Below are 22,366 nucleotides of genomic sequence, written 5' to 3' on the forward strand. Positions count from 1 at the left end.
AACTTTGGGTAATACAGAGTAATATCACTTCATTTGATATCTAATAACATATGGGGAATAATGTTGTTTTTTTGGTGTTAAGGTTTGTAAATTTACCATAGATTACAACAGATCCCTTTTTGAAATCAGCTGTGCCATTTTCCTCGCGAGATTTTTCGAGATGACACTGAGATTCCAGGTTCAAAATGGCTGCCCCCGACTGTCTTTCATTGCTACTCTGACAATTTATCGTGTTTTCATGACTTTGGAGTAATTTTCACAGGTAAGTAAGATCGTAGAAACAAGGAATATTACTAAGCTTGCAACCGGCTAAATTTCACGTCGATTTAGTGCGAGTATCGGACGTTAGCTACTATTGTCTTCAGTAAGTAGTCACGAAACCGTTGTTTATGTTCGTTGTCAATGAGCTCTCATGACGGTTGACCTTTGTGGTTGACCCCGGGAGTAGTTGCGATACACCAATCGCACAATTTTTAAATAGATATCGAAGGCTTAAATTCAATTTACTCCTGATATCAAACAGATGTCCTCAGGATGTACTGACCCTTTCATTCCACTAGAGTTTCTCAGGTAATTTTTATAATAAAAAAAAATAAGGGGGGGGGGTGTTGTGTTGTGTTGTGTTGTGTTATTTTAGTAATATAGTTCTAGTAACATATTAGTTTATTACCTCCCCAACCCAAAAATCTTGTTAGCTACACATTGCTGTGGTTCTCCAGGTATTGGAGGAAACTAAGTATACTAAACATAGTAAAATAGTACCACACCAACGTTGTCATGAGAGATTATTACTATAAACATCACCACTATATCAGAAATCCACTAACATAATCAATCATGTTCGTTTGCACTTAAAAGCTGCAACAAAAGAAAATTCAAAATATAAAAGAACAACCCAAAATTAAAACTAATGTTACGTTAATGGTGGTAGTAATCGTAACGCGTCGGATAGAAACTTATTACAATTGTTGATGGTCGTGACATGGATGTATCTCCCCTAAAACATCCATGGTCATGGTAATCATAATGCATCATATAATAATAGGAACTAGACTACAATAATTGATGCAGTTAATGCAGGGGAGAACAAATTATTTTGTGAACTGGTGGTCTCCAAACCAGTGCCTTAAAAAATCCAGTGGTCCTGTTGAAAGAATTAGTAGTCCCAGGTCCCTCTAATGTGAAACATTAAATCTTACCAATGAATCTGTATATTCAGATGACTTTTTAACATAGTTATTAACAGTAAGGTACTGGTCTGAAAGACCAGACAAGGTAAAATTTGCGTGGTCCGCCCCAAAAAATAGCTAGGACCAGTGGATTTGTTCACCCCTGTAATGGCAATACAGATTAATAGTATCATAAGTTGACTGAGTGGGTACTGTAAATATATTTATATTGATGCATGAAAACTTTGGCCCAATAGGAATTTACAATGTAGGACATGTCTGGCACACCTGAATTTGATTACGGCTAATGGATTCTATTTTGAATATCTTTCTTGTGTGGATTTACTTTTACAGGTCGGGTTTACAAGCCTGCTTTGTACTTAAAATGGACGGCAATAGTGAAACATTGAAACAACAGTTCCAAGCTTTGCAGGAACAACAACAGAAAAAACTACAAAGACTTCAACAACGGAAACAAGACAAAGACAAGAAAGCAAAGGAAAAGGGCAAAGAGAAGGAAAAAGAGAATGAAAATGGTTTGCAAATTGATGACGATTTAGGCCTTAGTGTAAGTATATAACATAACCCCATGATACATACATGTAAGTATATAACATAACCCCATGATACATACATGTAAGTATATAACATAACCCCATGATACATACATGTAAGTATATAACATAACCCCATGATACATACATGTAAGTATATAACATAACCCCATGATACATACATGTAAGTATATAACATAACCCCATGATACATACATGTAAGTATATAACATAACCCCATGATACATACATGTAAGTATATAACATAACCCCATGATACATACATGTAAGTATATAACATAACCCCATGATACATACATGTAAGTATATAACATAACCCCATGATACATACATGTAAGTATATAACATAACCCCATGATACATACATGTAAGTATATAACATAACCCCATGATACATACATGTAAGTATATAACATAACCCCATGATACATACATGTACGTATATAACATAACCCCATGACACATACATGTAAGTATATAACATAACCCCATGATACATACATGTAAGTATATAACATAACCCCATGATACATACATGTAAGTATATAACATAACCCCATGATACATACATGTAAGTATATAACATAACCCCATGATACATACATGTAAGTATATAACATAACCCCATGATACATCAAGTATGGCTTAATCGTGGTATTTGCATGAGTACTTGCAACTTGTTCTCTGTGCGTAAGTGAGTCAAAGAGCAGTAGAAAACACTGCAAGCACAAGTGCAAATACCTCTGAATACCCACACTTGAACTCATGTGGCATGGGGTTCTGTTATTATTACATATGTTTATCTGAAACAGCAAATTTCATGCTTCCACATTTGCATATCATTTGCATGCAGGTATGCAGTAATGTTTTCAGTATTTCAGTGCAGTAAAAATACCACTACTGGGGTAGTTTGCATATGCACCAGTACAAGTAATCTCTGATATATACATATATGTAATAATAAACAGAAGAAATTCAAAATACATCAAACTTTTACCACTTTACTAGCCTATATCTTTGATTTTGTTTTGCTGTCTCACTAACCGCTTTGACAAAAATAGTCATTTCAGAGCTCAAAATTGATAGTAGTTCAATGTCCATAGACGACCAATTCATGTTATTGGGCTACCATAATTTGCAGCTGGTAGCCCACTCAGGCTATCACTGATTATGTGATGATTTAAAGGATGGAAGATTTACCGACATAAAAGTATTTTAATAACACACATATTTCCAATAGAGAAACTCTGTTTTCAGTTCAGGAATATAGGACTATTGGTCACCATTCTTGGGCATCCACTTTCTGAAACTGGTAGCCCACTAGGACTACCAACTACTTTGTAAGTTAATTCCGAGAGCTGCATTTGAACCCACATCCAGTTGTGGAGTCATGATGGGCGAATGGCTAGAGTGACCGGCTTGGAATCTGCAGGTTGTACATGTAGGTTCGAGCCCCATTGCTGCCATTTGTTTCTGAGTGGCTAAAGTCCTTGGGCAAGATTTGAACCACGACTGTGCCACAGTCAACCCAGCTGTATAATTAGGGACCTGATAGGATAGAGGTTGTAATGTAAATGCTTTAATCCTATGCACTTATAAAGGCTGCAATGGAATGTACAAAAATGTATGCTCCCCAGGGAGTTGAAGTAGTATGAAGGGCTGTTGTAAATAGATCCGTGCCAGGGGTAATAATTGTAAAGTGCTTTGAGCACAGAGTGGGAAAGTGCTTTAAATATAAAAACTAACATTATAAAACTGAAAGTGATATACAGTTCTGTTTTTTGATTATTTCAGTGAATTTATTGATGTTTTTATTTTGTAGCTTGCTGAGCCTCCACAAAGTGATTCAATATATAATGAAGAATTAGCAACACATCTCAACCAACAAATTAGGGTATGTACTTATTTCTGCTCTATTTGTTGGTGTTCATGTAAACGTTTTAATCAATCAATCAATCAATCAATCAATCAATCAATCAATCAAAAAAATTTGTGCCAAAATCCAATACAGGAACAGGAACAATAGTAGATCAATGGTAAAAATTAGAGAAAGCTCTTGCAAACAGATCATGATGTGTCTTGATATCCTTCTTGAATTTATCAACAGTTGGTGAAGAACGGAGTTCAAGTGGTTTTCAGGGACGTAGCCCAACTTTAGATTTCAAGATTTGTCACTGTGTGTTCTACATATCTGTTAGGCCAAAAAAATATATATATCTGGTTCTGGTCAGCGCGCGCGTGCCCTGAATACCCTCGCGTCAATCCTTTTTTTTTCGATAATTTTGCTTTCCCGTTTCTTATTTATTCCTGATATCAGGAGAACAAGCAGCTGAAATCTACCCTACATGCCAAGACTGCTTAAATACAAAGCCTAAACTGCTTCAAAGAAAAAGGAAGTTTTTCAAGAGATAAATATGATAGAACAGAGTATGTAAAGTGTCAAAAAAATGTGTATTTACTAATTTGCCAAAAAAAAAAAATTAGGAAAAAAAAATTCATGTCGTCGCACCACTTTAGAAAGTTTACCCTGACCACAACCAGATATTTTTTTTGGCCTTACCTACAGGCTACACTCACAAATTTGGGCAGTCACTTTGCCATACAAACAGTTGGGACTCTATGTTTTATGAGGGCTTGTTATATACATGTCATTGTCTATCAGTAAGAACAACATTATGTGATTCTTCATATGCAGAGCTGAAAATCATTGAGACCTGTCGCACATTCCTTTATTAGTATAATATGTATCCCTGCAGGAATTGAAAGATGAGAATGGAAGGCTGTACAAACTCCTCAGTGAAAGGGATTATGAAATACGAAAACTAAAGAAACAACGTGAAGAAACAAAACTAGCCATGACAGGTAAGACTTTATATGTTAGCTGTTATAGAATACATGTTCTATTGACTGTAGCGTAAATCAATCAGTCAATCTATCTATCGAAAGAGTTTGTGTAGTGCCAAAGTCCAATGGCTGTCAATCCGAGCTTGTACTTGTTTGTAGCCACAACATATTTTATTTAAATTAGGTTTTATGTATGCATATTTTATTTAAATTTGGTTTTATGTATGCATATTTTATTTAAATTAGGTGTTATGTATGCATATTTTATTTAAATTTGGTTTTATGTATGCATATTTTATTTAAATTTGGTGTTATGTATGCATATTTTATTTAAATTTGGTGTTATGTATGCATATTTTATTTAAATTAGGTGTTATGTATGCATATTTTATTTAAATTAGGTGTCGTGCATATTTTATTCAAATAAGGTGTTATGCATATTTTATTCAAATATTTGTTATGCATATGTTAATTAAATTAGGTACTATGCATATTTATACAAATTAGGCATCATGTATATTTTATTGAAATTAGGTGTTGGGTGTAGTTTATTCAAATGAGGTAATATGCACATTTTGTTCAAATTAGGTGGTGGTGTTGCAAGTGACACTGCAGCAAGTAGAATAGTAGAGTTATCCAAAAAGAACCGTGAAATAACAGCTGAGGTTGAAAGTGAAAAGAATAAGTCAAGACAACTACTTAGAAAAGTTAATGAACTTGAAAGAGAGGTAAGGTGTAAACAACATGGTGGGCTGGTGGGGACATTAACCCTTCTCATTGCTAACACATGCAGGTGACATTTAAGTGCCATCTTGGTGTTAGCACTAGTTACTTATTCATCTTGCAAAAAAGTGCTACAGCACTTGACATAAAATGTATGTTTGGCCATTTTGGGCATTTCCTGCAATTGTTTATGGGAAAACCTCTGGTGATGACATCACATTTACATGTACCACAGTCTCTTTAATCTTGACATTTTTGTATTTGTCACATTGAGACCAACAATCAAATATTTTATTTGTATTCATAATCAAATCACTTTACAAATTTTACATAGAAAAAACAAGTTTTTTTTTATTATGGGTTTTTCGTGAAATGCACCTCAGAAATAATCTGTTTATTGTTACTTTGCTCAAGAAAACTATTCTTCATTTAAAATCAGTAAAAAATCAGAGGTCACCTTACAAATATTTAAAACACAAAATGATATCAAAATTTAGTCATTTTAGAATCCAATATGGCCACCAAATCCAATATGGCCACTGAATCCAATATGGCCACCGAATCCAATATGGCCACCGATCCAATATGGCTGCCAAATACTGTGTTAACTCTATGGGAAAATGAAAGATTGGCAATTTGCTTCAAAACAAGATGGTGAATTTCAAATTTCTTTTATTATATCAAAAGGACCAGGAGCAAGCTTTCATATGACAAAGTCTGGAGAGATTTAAAAAAGTTTTGTTTGTAGTGAAATTCATCCCCATGTGTTCTATTTTAAAGCTATAAGCTTTTATTTCAGCTGGTACTTACAAAAAGACAGTTATCAGCTGAAGGCAGTGGTTCGCAATCTGGTAGTGGTCATCAACAAACAGCTAAACAATACACATTTGGAGATACATTGGAAGAAAAGGTAAAAACAAAATCTGTCTTTTTACAGAAGTTTTGGATCATTAGCAAGACTAATTGGGAAAAACAGTTCACCTCATTTACTCAGAAACAGTGATTCAATTTAAAATTGTTATAATTCTTGCTTTATTTCAGACCATCAAGATGTCCCATAAAATAGAAAACAATATACAGTCAGATAAAAAATAACAATAAATATTATGACAGAACCCCGTGACACACGAGTGCAAGTGTGGCAAAGTCAGGGTATATTTGCATGAGTGCTTGCAGTGTTCTGTACCCTTGTTATAATGCAGTAGAAAACACTGCAAGCACAAGTGCAAATACCTCTGAATACCCACACTGGAACTCACATGGCATGGGGTTTCTGTTATTATTACATATGTTTATCTGAAACAACAAATTTCCATAAAAAAATCATACAGCGTGATCATGCAATTTTATGTTTAGCAAATGATCACATCCTCATTTGCATATCATTTGCATGCAGGTATGCAATAATGTTTTAGTATTGTACAGCAGTGCAAATACCACTGGTATGTGCATACACCACTGTAAGTAATCTCTGGTACATATGTAATAATGTACAACATCTACCTTGTACTCTACATAACAATGCTATTGTTTTTGTACTTTACATAACATAACATAACATAACATAACAATGCTATTGTTTTTCAAAAACCTGACAAAGTATGTGCCTGAGTTTATACCATATTTTTCTAAAATATGTGTATTTAGAGATTATTCTCCTGGCCAATAGTTTTCTTTGTTCAGGCACACCCAAGGAAAATATGAGTGACTTAAGGGGTCTTTGTCACTACGAGTCAGTAGACTAGTATTTTCTGGTTGAATGAATATGGGAGAATAATATAATTATATTATCTATAATTATAATTTTTAGTATATATCTTTGATATTACTGGCGATGATACAATTATGTTATTCTCCAATATTTTTCTTCGTTCATCTGGAAAATACTCATGACCTAAGTGTTGTCACTGCTTGTCTAGTGACTTGTAGTGACAAAGCCCCTTAGGTCAGTCGTATTTCCCTTGGCTGAAACAAAGAAAACTTTTGGGGACTAACATCTAATGATTGTTTCTTTGTGTCGTTGTAGCCAACTGTAAACCAGGCAGAATTGAAAGCCTTACAGGATAAATTATCTCAAACTAATTTCAAAATGGCTGAACACAGAAATCAGGTGCAACAACTAAAACAAGAACTAAAGATAGCACACAAAATAGTTGAGAAAGAAGTCGGAGAGAATGTAAATATCCAATCATTGTTGAATGGTACTAGTACATGGAGAGGACGAGCACAGCAAATTATATCGCTACAACACAAGGTAAGATTTTGGACCTCCACAGACTGCAAACAGGCAATTGAGAATACAGCGCCCTCACTCAAATTGGGGGTATCATCACCTCATAGTACAGTTTCTTATGAGCTTTGTCCCTTGGTATTCTGTAGAAGTGTAAATCAGGGATGTTTTTCGTATTGTTCAGACATCGAGGAAAGCAGCAGTGTTCTATGATTAACTGAGTAACCTATACCATTTATACCCCCAAGGTACACACAGACAGGAAGTAGAGTGCCACCATGTGGCATATTTTGGAAAGGACTTTTTTAGTGTATTTTTATTTGTCTTTTGTGAGATAGAGGTATGTGTGAGTGCCTAATAATTAGATTATTGAAAAAATTAATAAGCAAAAAAATCAGACAGACTTAGAAAATCTGTCGTTGATTGTCGTTGCACAACACTTGGCAATGACAGTTGTTCAAAGGTGTCTACAGTATCCAACTGTTGGGACCTTTCCTTTCAGTCCAAAAGCTGCTTCTGCGTAGCACTCCTAGTGTTCAAAGTATACAATCTTTTGTTTTTCAAATAGGTGGCGTGCGGCATATTTTTTTACATCAGTGTTGACTTGTTACATTGTAGGTGTTTAAGCTAAAATTGTAGTCACTATCACATTTACTGACTGAGACTAGAGTGAGGTCTTGTTGAACTAGTAGACAACTTCTAACACTGAGTTTCACTTCATAGGTTTCAGAGTTGAAATCACAGGCTGCAGTATCCAATTATTTATTGTGGCCCTCACTTCTGGTCCATAAGCTGCTTCTGAATAGCACCCCTAGTGGCCAAAGTATAAAATCTTTTGTTTGTCAAATAACTAGCATGTGGCATATTTTTGACACCAATTTTCACTTGTTAGGTTTCAGAGTTGAAATCACAGGTTGGACATTTACAGACTAGACCAGGAACTGAGATGAGTTTAGAGGAACAGTTCATGACGATGGGTACCATGATGGCCACGTCACCACGGTCAGCTTCGTCCTCTATTTATGACGATAAAAATAGAACCAAGATACGACAGATGGAACGAGACCGAAAAGAAGCCAAGGAGGTTAGTTGTCATATTATACCATACCCAAGCCAATTTATTGGTCTTGAACAGAAAATATGGGTTTTATACCCTGATTGTTCTACATCATGACAACGTGTGTCTATGTCACTGGTTTTGTGGTGCTACATCATGACAACCTGTGTCTACATCACTGGTTTTGTGGTGCTACATCATGACAACCTGTGTCTACATCACCGGTTTTGTGGTGTTAAATCATGACAACCTGTGTCTACATCACTGGTTTTGTGGTTCTACATCATGACAACCTGTGTCTACATCACTGGTTTTGTGGTGCTACATCATGACAACCTGTGTCTACATCACTGGTTTTGTGGTTTTACATCATGACAACCTGTGTCTACATCACTGGTTTTGTGGTTCTACATCATGACAACCTGTGTCTGATGTCGCTGGTTTTGTGGTGCTACATCATGACAACCCGTGTCTACATCACTGGTTTTGTGGTGCTACATCATGACAACCTGTGTCTACATCACTGGTTTTGTGGTGCTACATCATGACAACCCGTGTCTACATCACTGGTTTTGTGGTGCTACATCATGACAACCTGTGTCTACATCACTGGTTTTGTGGTTCTACATCATGATAACTTGTGTCTACATCACTGGTTTTGTGGTTCTACATCATGACAACCCGTGTCTACATCACTGGTTTTGTGGTGCTACATCATGACAACCTGTGTCTACATCACTGGTTTTGTGGTGCTACATCATGACAACCCGTGTCTACATCACTGGTTTTGTGGTGCTACATCATGACAACCTGTGTCTACATCACTGGTTTTGTGGTTCTACATCATGATAACTTGTGTCTACATCACTGGTTTTGTGGTTCTACATCATGACAACCCGTGTCTACATCACTGGTTTTGTGGTGCTACATCATGACAACCTGTGTCTACATCACTGGTTTTGTGGTGCTACATCATGACAACCTGTGTCTACATCACTGGTTTTGTGGTGCTACATCATGACAACCTGTGTCTACATCACTGGTTTTGTGGTGCTACATCATGACAACCTGTGTCTACATCACTGGTTTTGTGGTGCTACATCATGACAACCTGTGTCTACATCACTGGTTTTGTGGTGCTACATCATGACAACCTGTGTCTACATCACTGGTTTTGTGGTTTTAGATCATGACAACCTGTGTCTACATCACTGGTTTTGTGGTGCTACATCATGACAACCCGTGTCTACATCACTGGTTTTGTGGTGCTACATCATGACAACCTGTGTCTACATCACTGGTTTTGTGGTGCTACATCATGACAACCTGTGTCTACATCACTGGTTTTGTGGTGCTACATCATGACAACCTGTGTCTACATCACTGGTTTTGTGGTGCTACATCATGACAACCTGTGTCTACATCACTGGTTTTGTGGTGCTACATCATGACAACCCGTGTCTACATCACTGGTTTTGTGGTGCTACATCATGACAACCTGTGTCTACATTACTGGTTTTGTACATCTGCTTGGAAGAAACAGTAAATCTATTTTTCACTGTTATTAATTTGTTCATTGAAAGCAGTGTCAGAACTGAAGTGCCCAAAGAATTTTGTGTAACTTTTTCATTATTAATAATGTGTTCGTAGAAAGCAACATTAGAACTGAATTGTCCAGAGAATTCTATGTAAAACTTTATCACTGTTTTGTAAAGTAGCATCAGATTGAAGCACATTGAGAATTCTATATGTAAATTGTTCACTGTTATTAATTTATTTGTAGAAAGTCATGTCAGAACTGAATTCTATATGTAAATTGTTCACTGTTATTAATTTATTCGTAGAAAGTCATGTCAGAACTGAATTCTATATGTAAATTGTTCACTGTTATTAATTTATTCGTAGAAAGTCATGTCAGAACTGAATTCTATATGTAAATTGTTCACTGTTATTAATTTATTCGTAGAAAGTCGTGTCAGAACTGAATTCTATATGTAAATTGTTCACTGTTATTAATTTATTTGTAGAAAGTCATGTCAGAACTGAATTCTATAACTTTTTCACTGTTCTAGAAAGTAGCATCAGATTGAAACACATTGACACGTTTATGTGCAACTTTTTCACTATTTCTAGAAAGCAGCGACAGAACTGAAAGCATTAGAGGAAGACCATAGTAAGCTGAAGGAGAAATTTGACGCATCTAAAGTTAGAAATAAAGTATTAGCCAATGAAGTGAAGACGTTAAAACAACAAGTATCTACCTTAGTGGATAAAAGTACTCATGACAATGAACTAATAACGGCTCTTATGGTAAGTTTGTTTGTTTATTTGCTCTTATGGTGGGTTTGTTTGTTTGTTTGCTCTTATTTCGAGTTTGTTTGCCATTAATTGATATAGCACAGATTTCCTTTTATTTGTTACTTTCACACTGTCACTCATTTTCTCTCTCTCTCACACTCTTTAGCCCACAGTCTCTCACTCTGTCTTTGTTACACACACACACAGTCTCATACACACCTCCTTTCTGACATCTGTTTCTGACACATCAAAGTCTCTCTCTCTCTCTCTCTCTCTCTCTCTCTCTCTCTCTCTCTCTCTCTCTCTCTCTCTCTCTCTCTGTCTCTCTCTGTCTCTCTGTCTCTCTCTGTCTCTCTGTCTCTCTCTGTCTCTCTCTTTGTCTCTCTCTCTGTCTCTGTCTCTCTGTCTGTCTGTCTGTCTGTCTCTCTTTTCGCTCATTCGCTCGCTTGCTCGCTCTCTCTATCTCTCTCTCTCCCTCTCTCTCTCTCTCTCTCTCTCTCTCTCTTTTCGTTCGTTCATTCGTTTGCTTGCTCTCTCGCTCTATCTCTCTATCTCTCTCTTCGTTCGCTCACTCGCTCTCTCTATCTCTCTCGCTCTCTCTCTCTCTCTCTCTCTCTCTTACTCTCTCTCTCTCTCTCTCTCTCTCTCTCTCTTACTCTCTCTCTCTCTCTCTCTCTCTCTCTCTCTCTCTCTCTCTTTCTCTCCTCTTACTGCCTGTGTCAGTATATATATATACTGTGCTGTCTGTCTGTCTGTCTGTCTGTCTGTCTTCATCTGTCTGTCTCTGTCTCTTCATTGTGACTCTATCTGGCTCTCTGTCTGTATATCTCCTATCTGTTTATAATAATAGTAATCGTTGTCTATACTGGCTAGTTCTTTAAATATATAAACAATGGTCTCCCAAGAAGTGCGGTGAGGATCATCCCTGAAAGTTACAAGGTTATTTATATCTTTTTCTCTCAATCCCTGTCACTTCCTCACCCTTTTTTCTCTCTGGATAGTGACTTTTTAGTGTACCATTTTTTGTCTTCACAGAAACAACAAACTCAGATGAAACAGATAATAGAAGAGAACTCCAAACTACAACAAGAAGTAAAAGACAAACAACACAAAGAAGTCCAACAACTACAAACTAAAAATATCCAAGATATGGGAGTTGTAGAACAATTGAAAAGAATTGTGACTGAGAAAGAACAAAAAGTTAGAATCCTAGAAGAAGAAATTAACCAAATGAGAATAAATGTAAGTTTTTTGTAGAAAATGTTGTTACTTTTACATTAAAGGGTACATGCTGAGTTTATATGTGTTTAGACGTAGTTTTTACTGCATATTTACAACTGCTGACATTAGACCGTAGACAAACAGAATCTGTTACAAACAAGGAAAGTAAACAACTGAATTGGATTAATAACACTTGGCTCAGTATGTTGGAGCAACAGAGACTTGTATTACACACCATGGTTTGGTAAGAACAGTTTTATGGCCTCTTTATGTGTACATGAAATGCCAGGGAAACTGGAAATTTGTTTGAGAACCGAACTATTATGTAAAGTGTCTCAGTTGCAGCTAGTGCAGGTTAAAATCTCACCATAGCTTTCAAAACTCGCTGACCATTGACCCAGGGGTCATGCAAGAAGTTGAGTTGTAAACTACTGTAAACTACTTCCTGTTGCTTGAGATAGTAATGCCTAGACAACCAACATATATGTATAAATATATCAACACTTTAAAAGACAATTCATTTCTTACAGCATCAGAGAGCTAATGCAGGCAGTATTTCAGAAAGACCGCCCTCTAGAGGTGTTCGTCCTGGAACTGTCATACTCTCCTCCAATGCAAGGCCTCCAAGTGGGGGGTATATTGACAATACAAGACCTGCTACATCAGATAGTGGTACATTACACTCACCCCAACCACCACAGTCAAGGTAATAGTCATGTATATTCCCTTTCTATACATTTACAATCTTTTAGTATTGTACACCTCTAAGCGGGGTATAATAAGAGAGAGAGAGAGAGAGAAGGAGAGAGAGAGAGAGAGAGAGAGAGAGAGAGAGAGAGAGAGAGAGAGAGAGAGAGAGAGAGAGAGAGAGAGAGAGAGAGAGAGAGAGAGAGAGAGACAGAGAGAGGGGGGGAGGGAGAGAGCAAGAGAGGGAGGGAGGGGGAGGGAGAGAGCGAGAGAGGGGTGTGTGTGACTGGCAGTCAGTGTGAGAGAAAGTGTGAAAATAAATTCTGAAATATCGGTACCTATTTTTAGCATTTCTGTAGAGTGTCATGAAAAAGACAGCTTTCTGGTTGGTTAGAGTGAAAATTTTATCACAAAATCTCTCATGTTGAGAATATACACACCATACTTTTATGTATTTTTATCACATTAACAGAAGTTCTTCTAGACCTGGAAGTGGAAATAGAGATATGCCACCTAGAGCGCCCTCTAGAGTCATCAGATCAGCCAGTCTAAGGTAAGAAGGAACCAATTTATGAAGGTTTACTGTTTGGTAACCAAGTATTGTATTATATTGCACCAAATATGATTTAGTATTTCTAAAAAGATTTCCATCTGTCCAACTTGTGCAGTATTATATTTGATCAGTGATGTGGATCAAGAGCGCCCTCTATCTGCACTGGTGTTCAATATAAAAAACATTACCTGTATGCAAATTAGCTAGCAATTATTCTATGTAAATGTAATGAAGTGAAATGTACAGCTTGTATTGTTTTTTGTACAAGATTTGCTGTTCTGCATAAACATGATAATGTACATGTACATGTAGTAACAAAACCCCAATGATACATTGAGTATGTGTGGCTACTTTATGTAATTGTACTAGTGCTTGCTGCACTCATGGTTGCAGTATTTCAGCTTCACTCATGCTTGCTGTATTTTAGCTGTACTTGTGCCTGCAGTGGTTCTAGCTGCACTTGTGCCTGCAGTGATTTTAGCTTCGCTGCACTTCTGCCTGCAGTGATTCTAGCTGCATGCATGGCTGCAGTGATTCTAGCTGCATGCATGGTTGCAGTATTTCAGCTGCACTCATGCTTGCTAGATATTTTAGCTGTACTTGTTCCTGCAGTGATTCTAGCTGCACTTCTGCCTGCAGTGATTCTAGCTGCATTTGTGCTTGCAGTTGCACTTCTGCTTGTAACACGCGAAAGGATGGCAGCAGAGAACACCGTGAATACCCTAAGTACGCCACAGTTACACACTCACATCACAGCAATAAGAAAACGTGTATCTGATTAATCAATCGATCAATGTATTGATTTATTGATTATTTGATTGAATGATTGATTGATAGGAGTGTTTCAATTTAGATAAGAGGAGAAGAATGGACAAGGTGTCTTTATTTAGTCAATAAAGAGAGAATTATATACAGCTGAAAGAGAGAAAAGTAGCCAGTGAAGGAAGAAACAAGTTTTATATCACAACAAAAATCAATGAGTCAATTGATAAATTATCACACACAAAATAGTTTTATTGGACCACAAAAATTTATCAGTCAATTGATCAATCATTCAATCAAATAATCAATAAATCGATCGATCAATCGATCGATCGATCGATCACTCAATTACAGCTTATCCCTGTGCTGACATTAGGTTTTTGTCATACATTTTGCCAAGTACATGTATGTTGCTATATTTTCACATTTTTTACGTTTCACAATTCAAAATACCACAATTCGATAATTTTCTTTTATCTTGTGTTTATATCTTCAGCAATGTGTCTGGAGGAAACTCAACCTTAGAACAGATAACATTACAATGCCAGGAATATAAATCATTCGGACAGGTAGCTGAAGTAGAAAGAGATAAACTAATGGAATTAGTGGCCGTATTACAACAAAGGTATGAATTTAGTTAGAGCTTAAAACAGTCCTATGAGGTGATATATTAATAGATATACATGTATATAGCGTATGCTGAAGGTGAAATTTGCATATACATATATATGGGGAATAGAAATTTCTAGGCCAGGTAGCTGAGGTAGGAAGAGATAAACTAATGGAAGTTTTGAGTCTATTGCAATAAAAGTTAGAATTTAGTTAAAGCTTAAAGCAGTCCAATGAGGTGATATATTTATAGATATGTACAAAGAGTGCATTGAATATGTAATGTATCAGGATAGTAAATAACTGGGTCAGGAACTGAAGTAGAGAGAGAAGAATTGATGAAATTGGTGGCCGTATTACAACTAAAGTAAGAATTGCTTAGAGGTTAAAGCAGTCCAGTGAGGTGATATATCAGAAGATGTATACAAAAATGTATGTAGTGAAGGTCAGAGGTTTTTGAAAAGAGATAAGATGACCGATACTATTGTATCTATGAGTCTAGACAATGACCACACCCATCCTGGATGTGAGCCACCAAGTGTTCAACTTGTAATCAATGACATCTTTTGTTTTTTTTTGTATCTAGGAATGACCATGCCAATCAGAACCTGACAGACAGCCAGGGACAATTAGCACAGCTGAAACAACGTAATGTACAGCTGGAGAAACAACTAGGAAAAGCCAAGATAGAAGTTGCCAACCTTGCAAAGGCACCAGGAAAGAAAATGAAATCCGGGAAAAGTGGGCCGGATTTATCCCGGAGTGTGATCCTGGATGATGATCTTTTACGGAGTGATCTACCACAGACTCAAGATAACATAGAGGAATTACAAACAAGGTAAGAAATTAAAAAGAAACTCCACTTCAGGAAATAAACTTAAGATATTTTCATAAACTGTTGGTTCTTGAAAATCATTTCATGACTTCACATTACATAATTTTCACTCGGTTGCCAAGAAACACTTATTGAAACTCTGTCACCTCTATCACTCTTTCAGTGATGTAGCATTGCATCATGTGACTTAGCAGACATGAATATTCATAATTTACGGTAGTTATTGCCCCCTCTCTTCAAACTAGCCATACTATTTGATGAAGTTATTAATGGTAGTTATTGCCCTCCTATTTCAAACTAGCCATATATTTGATGAAGTCATTAACGGTAGTTATTGCCCTCTCACTTCAGACTAGTCATACTATTTGATGAAGTCATTAACAGTAGTTATTTCCCTCTCACTTCAAGTGAGCCATGCAATTTGATGGTCATTAACAATCATTAGTACCCTCACTTCAGACCAGCAATACAATTTTATGAAGTCATTAACAATCATTATTGCCCTCTCATTTCAGACTAGCCATACAGTTTGATGAAGTCATTAACAATCATTATTACCCTCTCATTTCAGACTAGCCATACAATTTGATGAAGTCATTAACAATCATTATTACCCTCTCACTTCAGACCAGCAATACAATTTGATGAAGTCATTAACAATCATTATTGCCCTCTCATTTCAGACTAGCCATACAGTTTGATGAAGTCATTAACGGTAGTTATTGCCCTCTCATTTCAGACTAGCCATACAATTTTATGAAGTCATTAACAATCATTATTACCCTCTCATTTCAGACTAGCCATACAATTTGATGAAGTCATTAACAATCATTATTGCCCTCTCATTTTAGACTAGCCATACAATTTGATGAAGTCATTAACAATCATTATTACCCTCTCATTTCAGACTAGCCATACAGTTTGATGAAGTCATTAACAATCATTATTACCCTCTCATTTCAGACTAGCCATACAATTTGATGAAAACGATGCATTAAAAGCTGCCTTGCAAAGCACCATGAAAGCCAAAGAAGAAGATCTGAGACTGTACCATGAAATGATGGACCAAACTAAACAAGTCTTCCTTCAAGGACTGAGACAATTCAGACAACAAAATACCACCTCCTGATGATTTACTGAATAACACCTGCATGCATAACAAAGGAATTTGTTTGTGTGGCTTCATTAAATTATGTATTCCAGGACTTACTTACACAATACCGATGATTTTTTGGATAGCTTTTGCATGGAAAACAAAAGGTTTTGTTTGTGTGGCCTCGTGTCCAAGACTTGACCATTTCTGATGATTTATTGAAAAACCTTTGCATGGATAACAAATGGTTTTGTTTGTGTGGCTTCATCAAATTATGTATTCCAACACTTAAACAGTAGCGATGATTTATTGGATAGCCTCTGCACAGCAAACAGAATGTTTTGTTTGTGTGGCCTCATGGGTTGTTTATTCGCGGACTTGCACAGTTCTGATTATTTACTTAGTAATCTGTGCATGGAACACAAATTGTTTTCTTTTTGTGGCTTCACTGATTGTGTATTCTCGAATTTCGATAATTCAAATGACAAAATTTCCATTTTGTGAAAATTTATGATACTGCATGGCAAACAGAATATTTCCTTTGTATGGCCTATAAAATTACATATTTCAGGACTTGAACAGTTCTGTGATGGATTGTACTTATACACAGCTAGAAATTTACATGCCTGTAACAGGCGTGCTCTGGTTGGAATATTCAAATTGGAAACAGGTGGCATAGTGGTGCATTCTGGGTAGTCTAGATGTTATCCGTGGCTTCAAATCTCTTTTCTCGGCTAGCTGAACGAGGTCCTGAAATGAAATTTCAAATTCAACCAAAGCCACCCACACAGTAGTCATTAACATCATGTCTTTGTTCATCAATCACAAAATTCTAACCAATAAATAAAGTTGGTGTTTATTCGGGCAGTTACATTTTGTCCAAATTTGGTACAGTTGTCAGATAAAAACTTTTGATTCATGATTTCTTATTGAGCTAGACAGGGTGAAGTGAGATCATGAGATTTGAAGCCATGACTAGTAGCTAGACTACAGGTACACAATTAGATGACTAATTCAATATCATTCATTCACCAATATTCTTCTTCATTCAGCCAAGGAAAATATGAGTGACCTAAGGGGTCTTTGTCACTACTCAGCTTGTGACTCGTAGTGACAACCTTTAGGTTACAATTATTGTCCGGCTGAACGAAGACAAGTATTGGAGAATAACATAATTATACCAGTGTCAGTAATATCAAAGAAAAATTGAGGAAAGTAATGGCAATTTTGAATGTTTTGACTCATATTTCAAATACAGGAGTACCAGTGATGTGGACATGTTGTCATGACATTATATACCATGCACAAGCCAGGTTCAACAAAAAAATATGGAATTTATACTCTGCCATTCTGCATCACGGCAATGGATGTCTATGTCACAATTGCAACAACGTGTGTCTACATCGAATTATACCCATTTGTGGTAAATTTTCTCTTATTAAAAGTGTACGAGAACAACTACCAACAACCATAAAGTTATGTTTTACAATTATTTTTTAATTCATTTATTGCAGGTGTATGTGTATACATTTATATAGCAATTATACCCATAGACCTGTTGCCGTTTCCAAGATGCATTGCGGTGTGTCTCACCATACAATGCCATGTATTGTGTACACGCTGAGTGGTTTGCACACGCTACTCAGGGGGCTGGTCATCACCTGACGGTACCCTGGGTTCACCCGAAAAATCCCTCTCAACCATTGATGGTGTTTAGTCTTTGTTCTATAAAATCACTCATAATCAAAGAGGTCAACATGTCTTTCCATCCTCTCCTGATAAAAATGTTATTTCAAACGTGATAGTAAAGACAAAACAAGACTAAATGTAACAACATAAGCGGTGTCCTCTCATGCAATACATCTTGGAACTGGAAAATCATCTGTTGGATCTGGCATGAATCCATCTTGACATAGTTTATGGCTGTTAGTATTTGTTCACACATGTACTCATTTGAGGTAAAAATTACTACCAAACCAGAGTGACTATATACTTTCAATACATGGTACCTGGAATAGTATAGTACTGCCTAGGAGCATCATAAAAATAAGGAACATTCAATTTCTTGTTTGACACCATAACTTCCGATCCATATGTTTCACATGCATTACTATAGACGTGTGAGAATTAATCAACCTTCTTGTTCTATTTTGACCCCCTAACACGAGGGAAATTGCTATTGCAGGTACTGAAAATTAGGCAGTACTGTTTTTTGTTAGGAATTACACAAACAAAATACAGGCCCTAATACACATTAATACGCCGTATGCCGGTTATCGAAGAAGCCCTGAAAAGATAAAAGATATGATTGTTTGGCCACTAGGGGCGCTGTTTTAGAACCGGAAGTGAGGGCCAGAATTGTAGAGCATTGTTGCAAAGCATAGAGTCTATAGTCATCGTAACCACTGACTAAAGATTGTCTGTCATTCCCCGTAACTTTACGCTATAATATTGCATTATCGCCCATCAAATAACGAAATAGCAAATTAACCTCTTGTTCTCCTAATATTTCGCGTAAGTTTGGCTCTGCAATTCGACCGTGAGGAAAACCCAAAAGTAACAACATTTTGAAACGGGTAGTACACAGTACTACACTGACATCTAGCATTTCACTCACGTTTTCAGTTAGTCTATCAGTCTATCATTTCTGGCGATATCTAGTAGATTTAGAAGTAGTAATTTTCCGCTCTTTTATGAATGCACGGAGTTCTTTTACGCCCATTTTGTTGACAGCTTCATACATCGCCATACTATTAGATGCCATGACGAAAATTCTGGCCCTCACTTTGTCAGATATGGTGCGCCCTCTCGCGATACTTTCCTGCGAAACAACCGGAAGTTCGATAACCGGCATATGCCGTATTGACTACGTTTTATCTCACTGTGAACATAATTAAACATTTTTATGTTTGAATTTTCCTTGTCAAACCAAATTGTGACTTGTATTGAAAATGAGATAAAATGTATCATTATATGCTTGCATACTAATTAGTGTTTGTATTTTGTTTTAGGTAATATGTAATAAAACACATGTGAAACGTAAAAAAACATCACACTTCCCATAGATAGTGGAGAAGTTTCTGCTATGCACTGCCTAATAGAAAGTCTATAGTCACTCTGGTTTGGTAGTACATTGGCAACACATGGACCAATACCAGGGTCCAATAGTTTCTATCATTGTGTTGTCAAATACAAACTCTATTGTCACCCTGGGTTGGTAGTACATTGGCAACACATACACCAATACCAGGGTCCAATCGTTCATATTGTGTTGCCTTATGCAAACTCTATAGTCACCCTGGGTTGGTAGTACCTTGGCAACACACAGACCAATACCAGGGTCCAATAGTTTCTATCATTGTGTTGTCAAATACAAACTCTATTGTCACCCTGGGTTGGTAGTACATTGGCAACACATACACCAATACCAGGGTCCAATCGTTCATATTGTGTTGCCTTATGCAAACTCTATAGTCACCCTGATTTGGTAGTAATATTATGTAACATTTTTTGTATATTCTCTACACATAGCTACTATTCTTTATAGCCGTCCACAGTGTGTTTATATATTATATTGCTGTACAGTGTACATGTCCAATAGTTTTAACAAAAATAAAAAAACTCCCATTATGTAATACATGCTTCAAATAATGAATTCATCTGTGATGGTAAAACCACAGGGAACAGCGATAGTTTTAAAACTCAATGAGTGAATTGATCAATATCACACGCAAAATAAGTTATATTGTACCACAAAAATTGATCATTCAATCAATCAATCATTCAACCAAATAATAAATAAACCAATCAATCAATAAATCAGCCAATCGATCGATCGATCAATCAGTTACATGCTCGCTGCTCCCTGTGGTAAAACCATGGAAACATCACTCCATGGTAAACCTTAGCTTCGAATTAAACTTTTGTTCCAAACACGAACTTCAGTTTTTGTCAATAGATTAATTCACTATTTAGAAAACATGACCTCACAGTGACATGAGCCTAATACCGTACTTACTCAGGTTAGCGCCCTCACACGGGCAAGCACCCAGTAATTTAGGGGGTCATAGGTACCTGCAAGTTTGTGCAGTTGAAAATATCATATATAATTTTCAAGTTGGTGTTTGGAAGAAATGTTTAGTAGGCCTTTTCAGACTGCAAACAGGAAATTGAGAATACACCGCCCTCGCTCAAATTGGGGGTATCATCACCTCATAGTACCATTTATTAAGAGCTTTGTCCCTTGGTATTCTGTAGAAGTGTAAATCAGGGATGTTTTTCATACTGTTCAGACATCAAGGAAAGCAGCAGTGCTTTATGATTAACTGAGTAACTAATACCATGTATACCCCCAAGATACACACACAGACAGGAAGTAGAGCGCCACCATGTGGCAAATTTTGGAAAGGCCTATTGGATACTTTGTACACCCTGTTTCAAGTTAACATTCACCAGCTGTTTGATACAACCACAAAGAAACCAGCAAGACACTGAACACTAGTATTCTCCACTGATAACAAGATAATAAATTCTTGCTACATTTTGCTACATTTAGTCTAATATGAAATAAACCATTTAAACGTACAGCAACTACTGCAGACATGTTGGCATCAATATTTTGGCATATGTATTTGATTTCATTAAGACAAAATGTAGCAAGGATCTGTATTCCTTCAATCTTGCTATCTTGAAGTGTAGCATGTCCAGTTTCTTGTTGGTTTCTGTTTGGTTGCATCAGACAGACTCAGTGAATTGAAACGGGCTGTAATACATGCGAGTGACTCGACCAGTCAACATTTTCTGTTATGTGTAATACACTCACAGACAGACAGACATTTCATGATGTCCACAACATAACTGACCCTTGGCTCATTGGTAATAAAGATCACTGCATCCTGCCTCGGTTGACTATAATACATTTATTACCTGACTGTGAGGGCGCTAGTACACATCCATTACTACTAGGGCGCTAGTACACATTTATTACTACAAAGGTGCTAGTACACATCTATTACTATGAGGGTGCTAGTACACATCTATTACTATGAGGTCGCTAGTACACATCTATTACTATGAGGGCGCTAGTACACATCTATTACTATGAGGGCGCTAGTACACATCTATTACTATGAGGGCGCTAGTACACATCTATTACTACAAAGGCGCTAGTACACATCTATTACTATGAGGGCGCTAGTACACATCTATTACTACGAGGGTGCTAGTACACATCTATTACTATGAGGGCGCTAGTACACATCTATTACTACGAGGGTGGTAGTACACATCTATTACTACGAGGGTGCTAGTACACATCTATTACTACGAGGGCGCTAGTACACATCTATTACTACGAGGGTGCTAGTACACATCTATTACTACGAGGGTGCTAGTACACATCTATTACTACGAGGGCGCTAGTACACATCTATTACTACGAGGGTGGTAGTACACATCTATTACTACGAGGGCGCTAGTACACATCTATTACTACGAGGGCGCTAGTACACCTATTACTACGAGGGCGCTAGTACACATCTATTACTACGAGGGCGCTAGTACACCTATTACTATGAGGGCGCTAGTACACATCTATTACTATGAGGGCGCTAGTACACATCTATTACTACGAGGGTGGTAGTACACATCTATTACTACGAGGGTGCTAGTACACATCTATTACTACGAGGGCGCTAGTACACATCTATTA

General features: G+C 36.8%; 1 protein-coding gene across 1 annotated transcript; it reads left to right on the top strand.

The window, feature by feature from the left end:
- Positions 1-172: 172 nt before the first annotated feature.
- Positions 173-20,403, top strand: LOC144450188 (coiled-coil domain-containing protein 13-like). The gene is made up of 15 exons (XM_078140769.1): positions 173-262; positions 1,524-1,737; positions 3,567-3,638; positions 4,501-4,606; positions 5,177-5,316; positions 6,111-6,221; positions 7,338-7,565; positions 8,434-8,625; positions 10,732-10,908; positions 11,932-12,138; positions 12,648-12,823; positions 13,277-13,357; positions 14,616-14,744; positions 15,315-15,566; positions 16,527-20,403. The coding sequence occupies exons 2-15, from the start codon at positions 1,555-1,557 to the stop codon at positions 16,690-16,692; spliced, it is 2,220 nt and encodes a 739-aa protein (XP_077996895.1). The 5' UTR covers positions 173-262; positions 1,524-1,554; the 3' UTR covers positions 16,693-20,403.
- The last annotated feature ends 1,963 nt before the right edge of the window (positions 20,404-22,366 follow it).

The sequence above is a fragment of the Glandiceps talaboti genome, chromosome 19 (assembly GCF_964340395.1).
Source record: "Glandiceps talaboti chromosome 19, keGlaTala1.1, whole genome shotgun sequence".
Lineage (NCBI taxonomy): Eukaryota > Metazoa > Hemichordata > Enteropneusta > Spengelidae > Glandiceps > Glandiceps talaboti.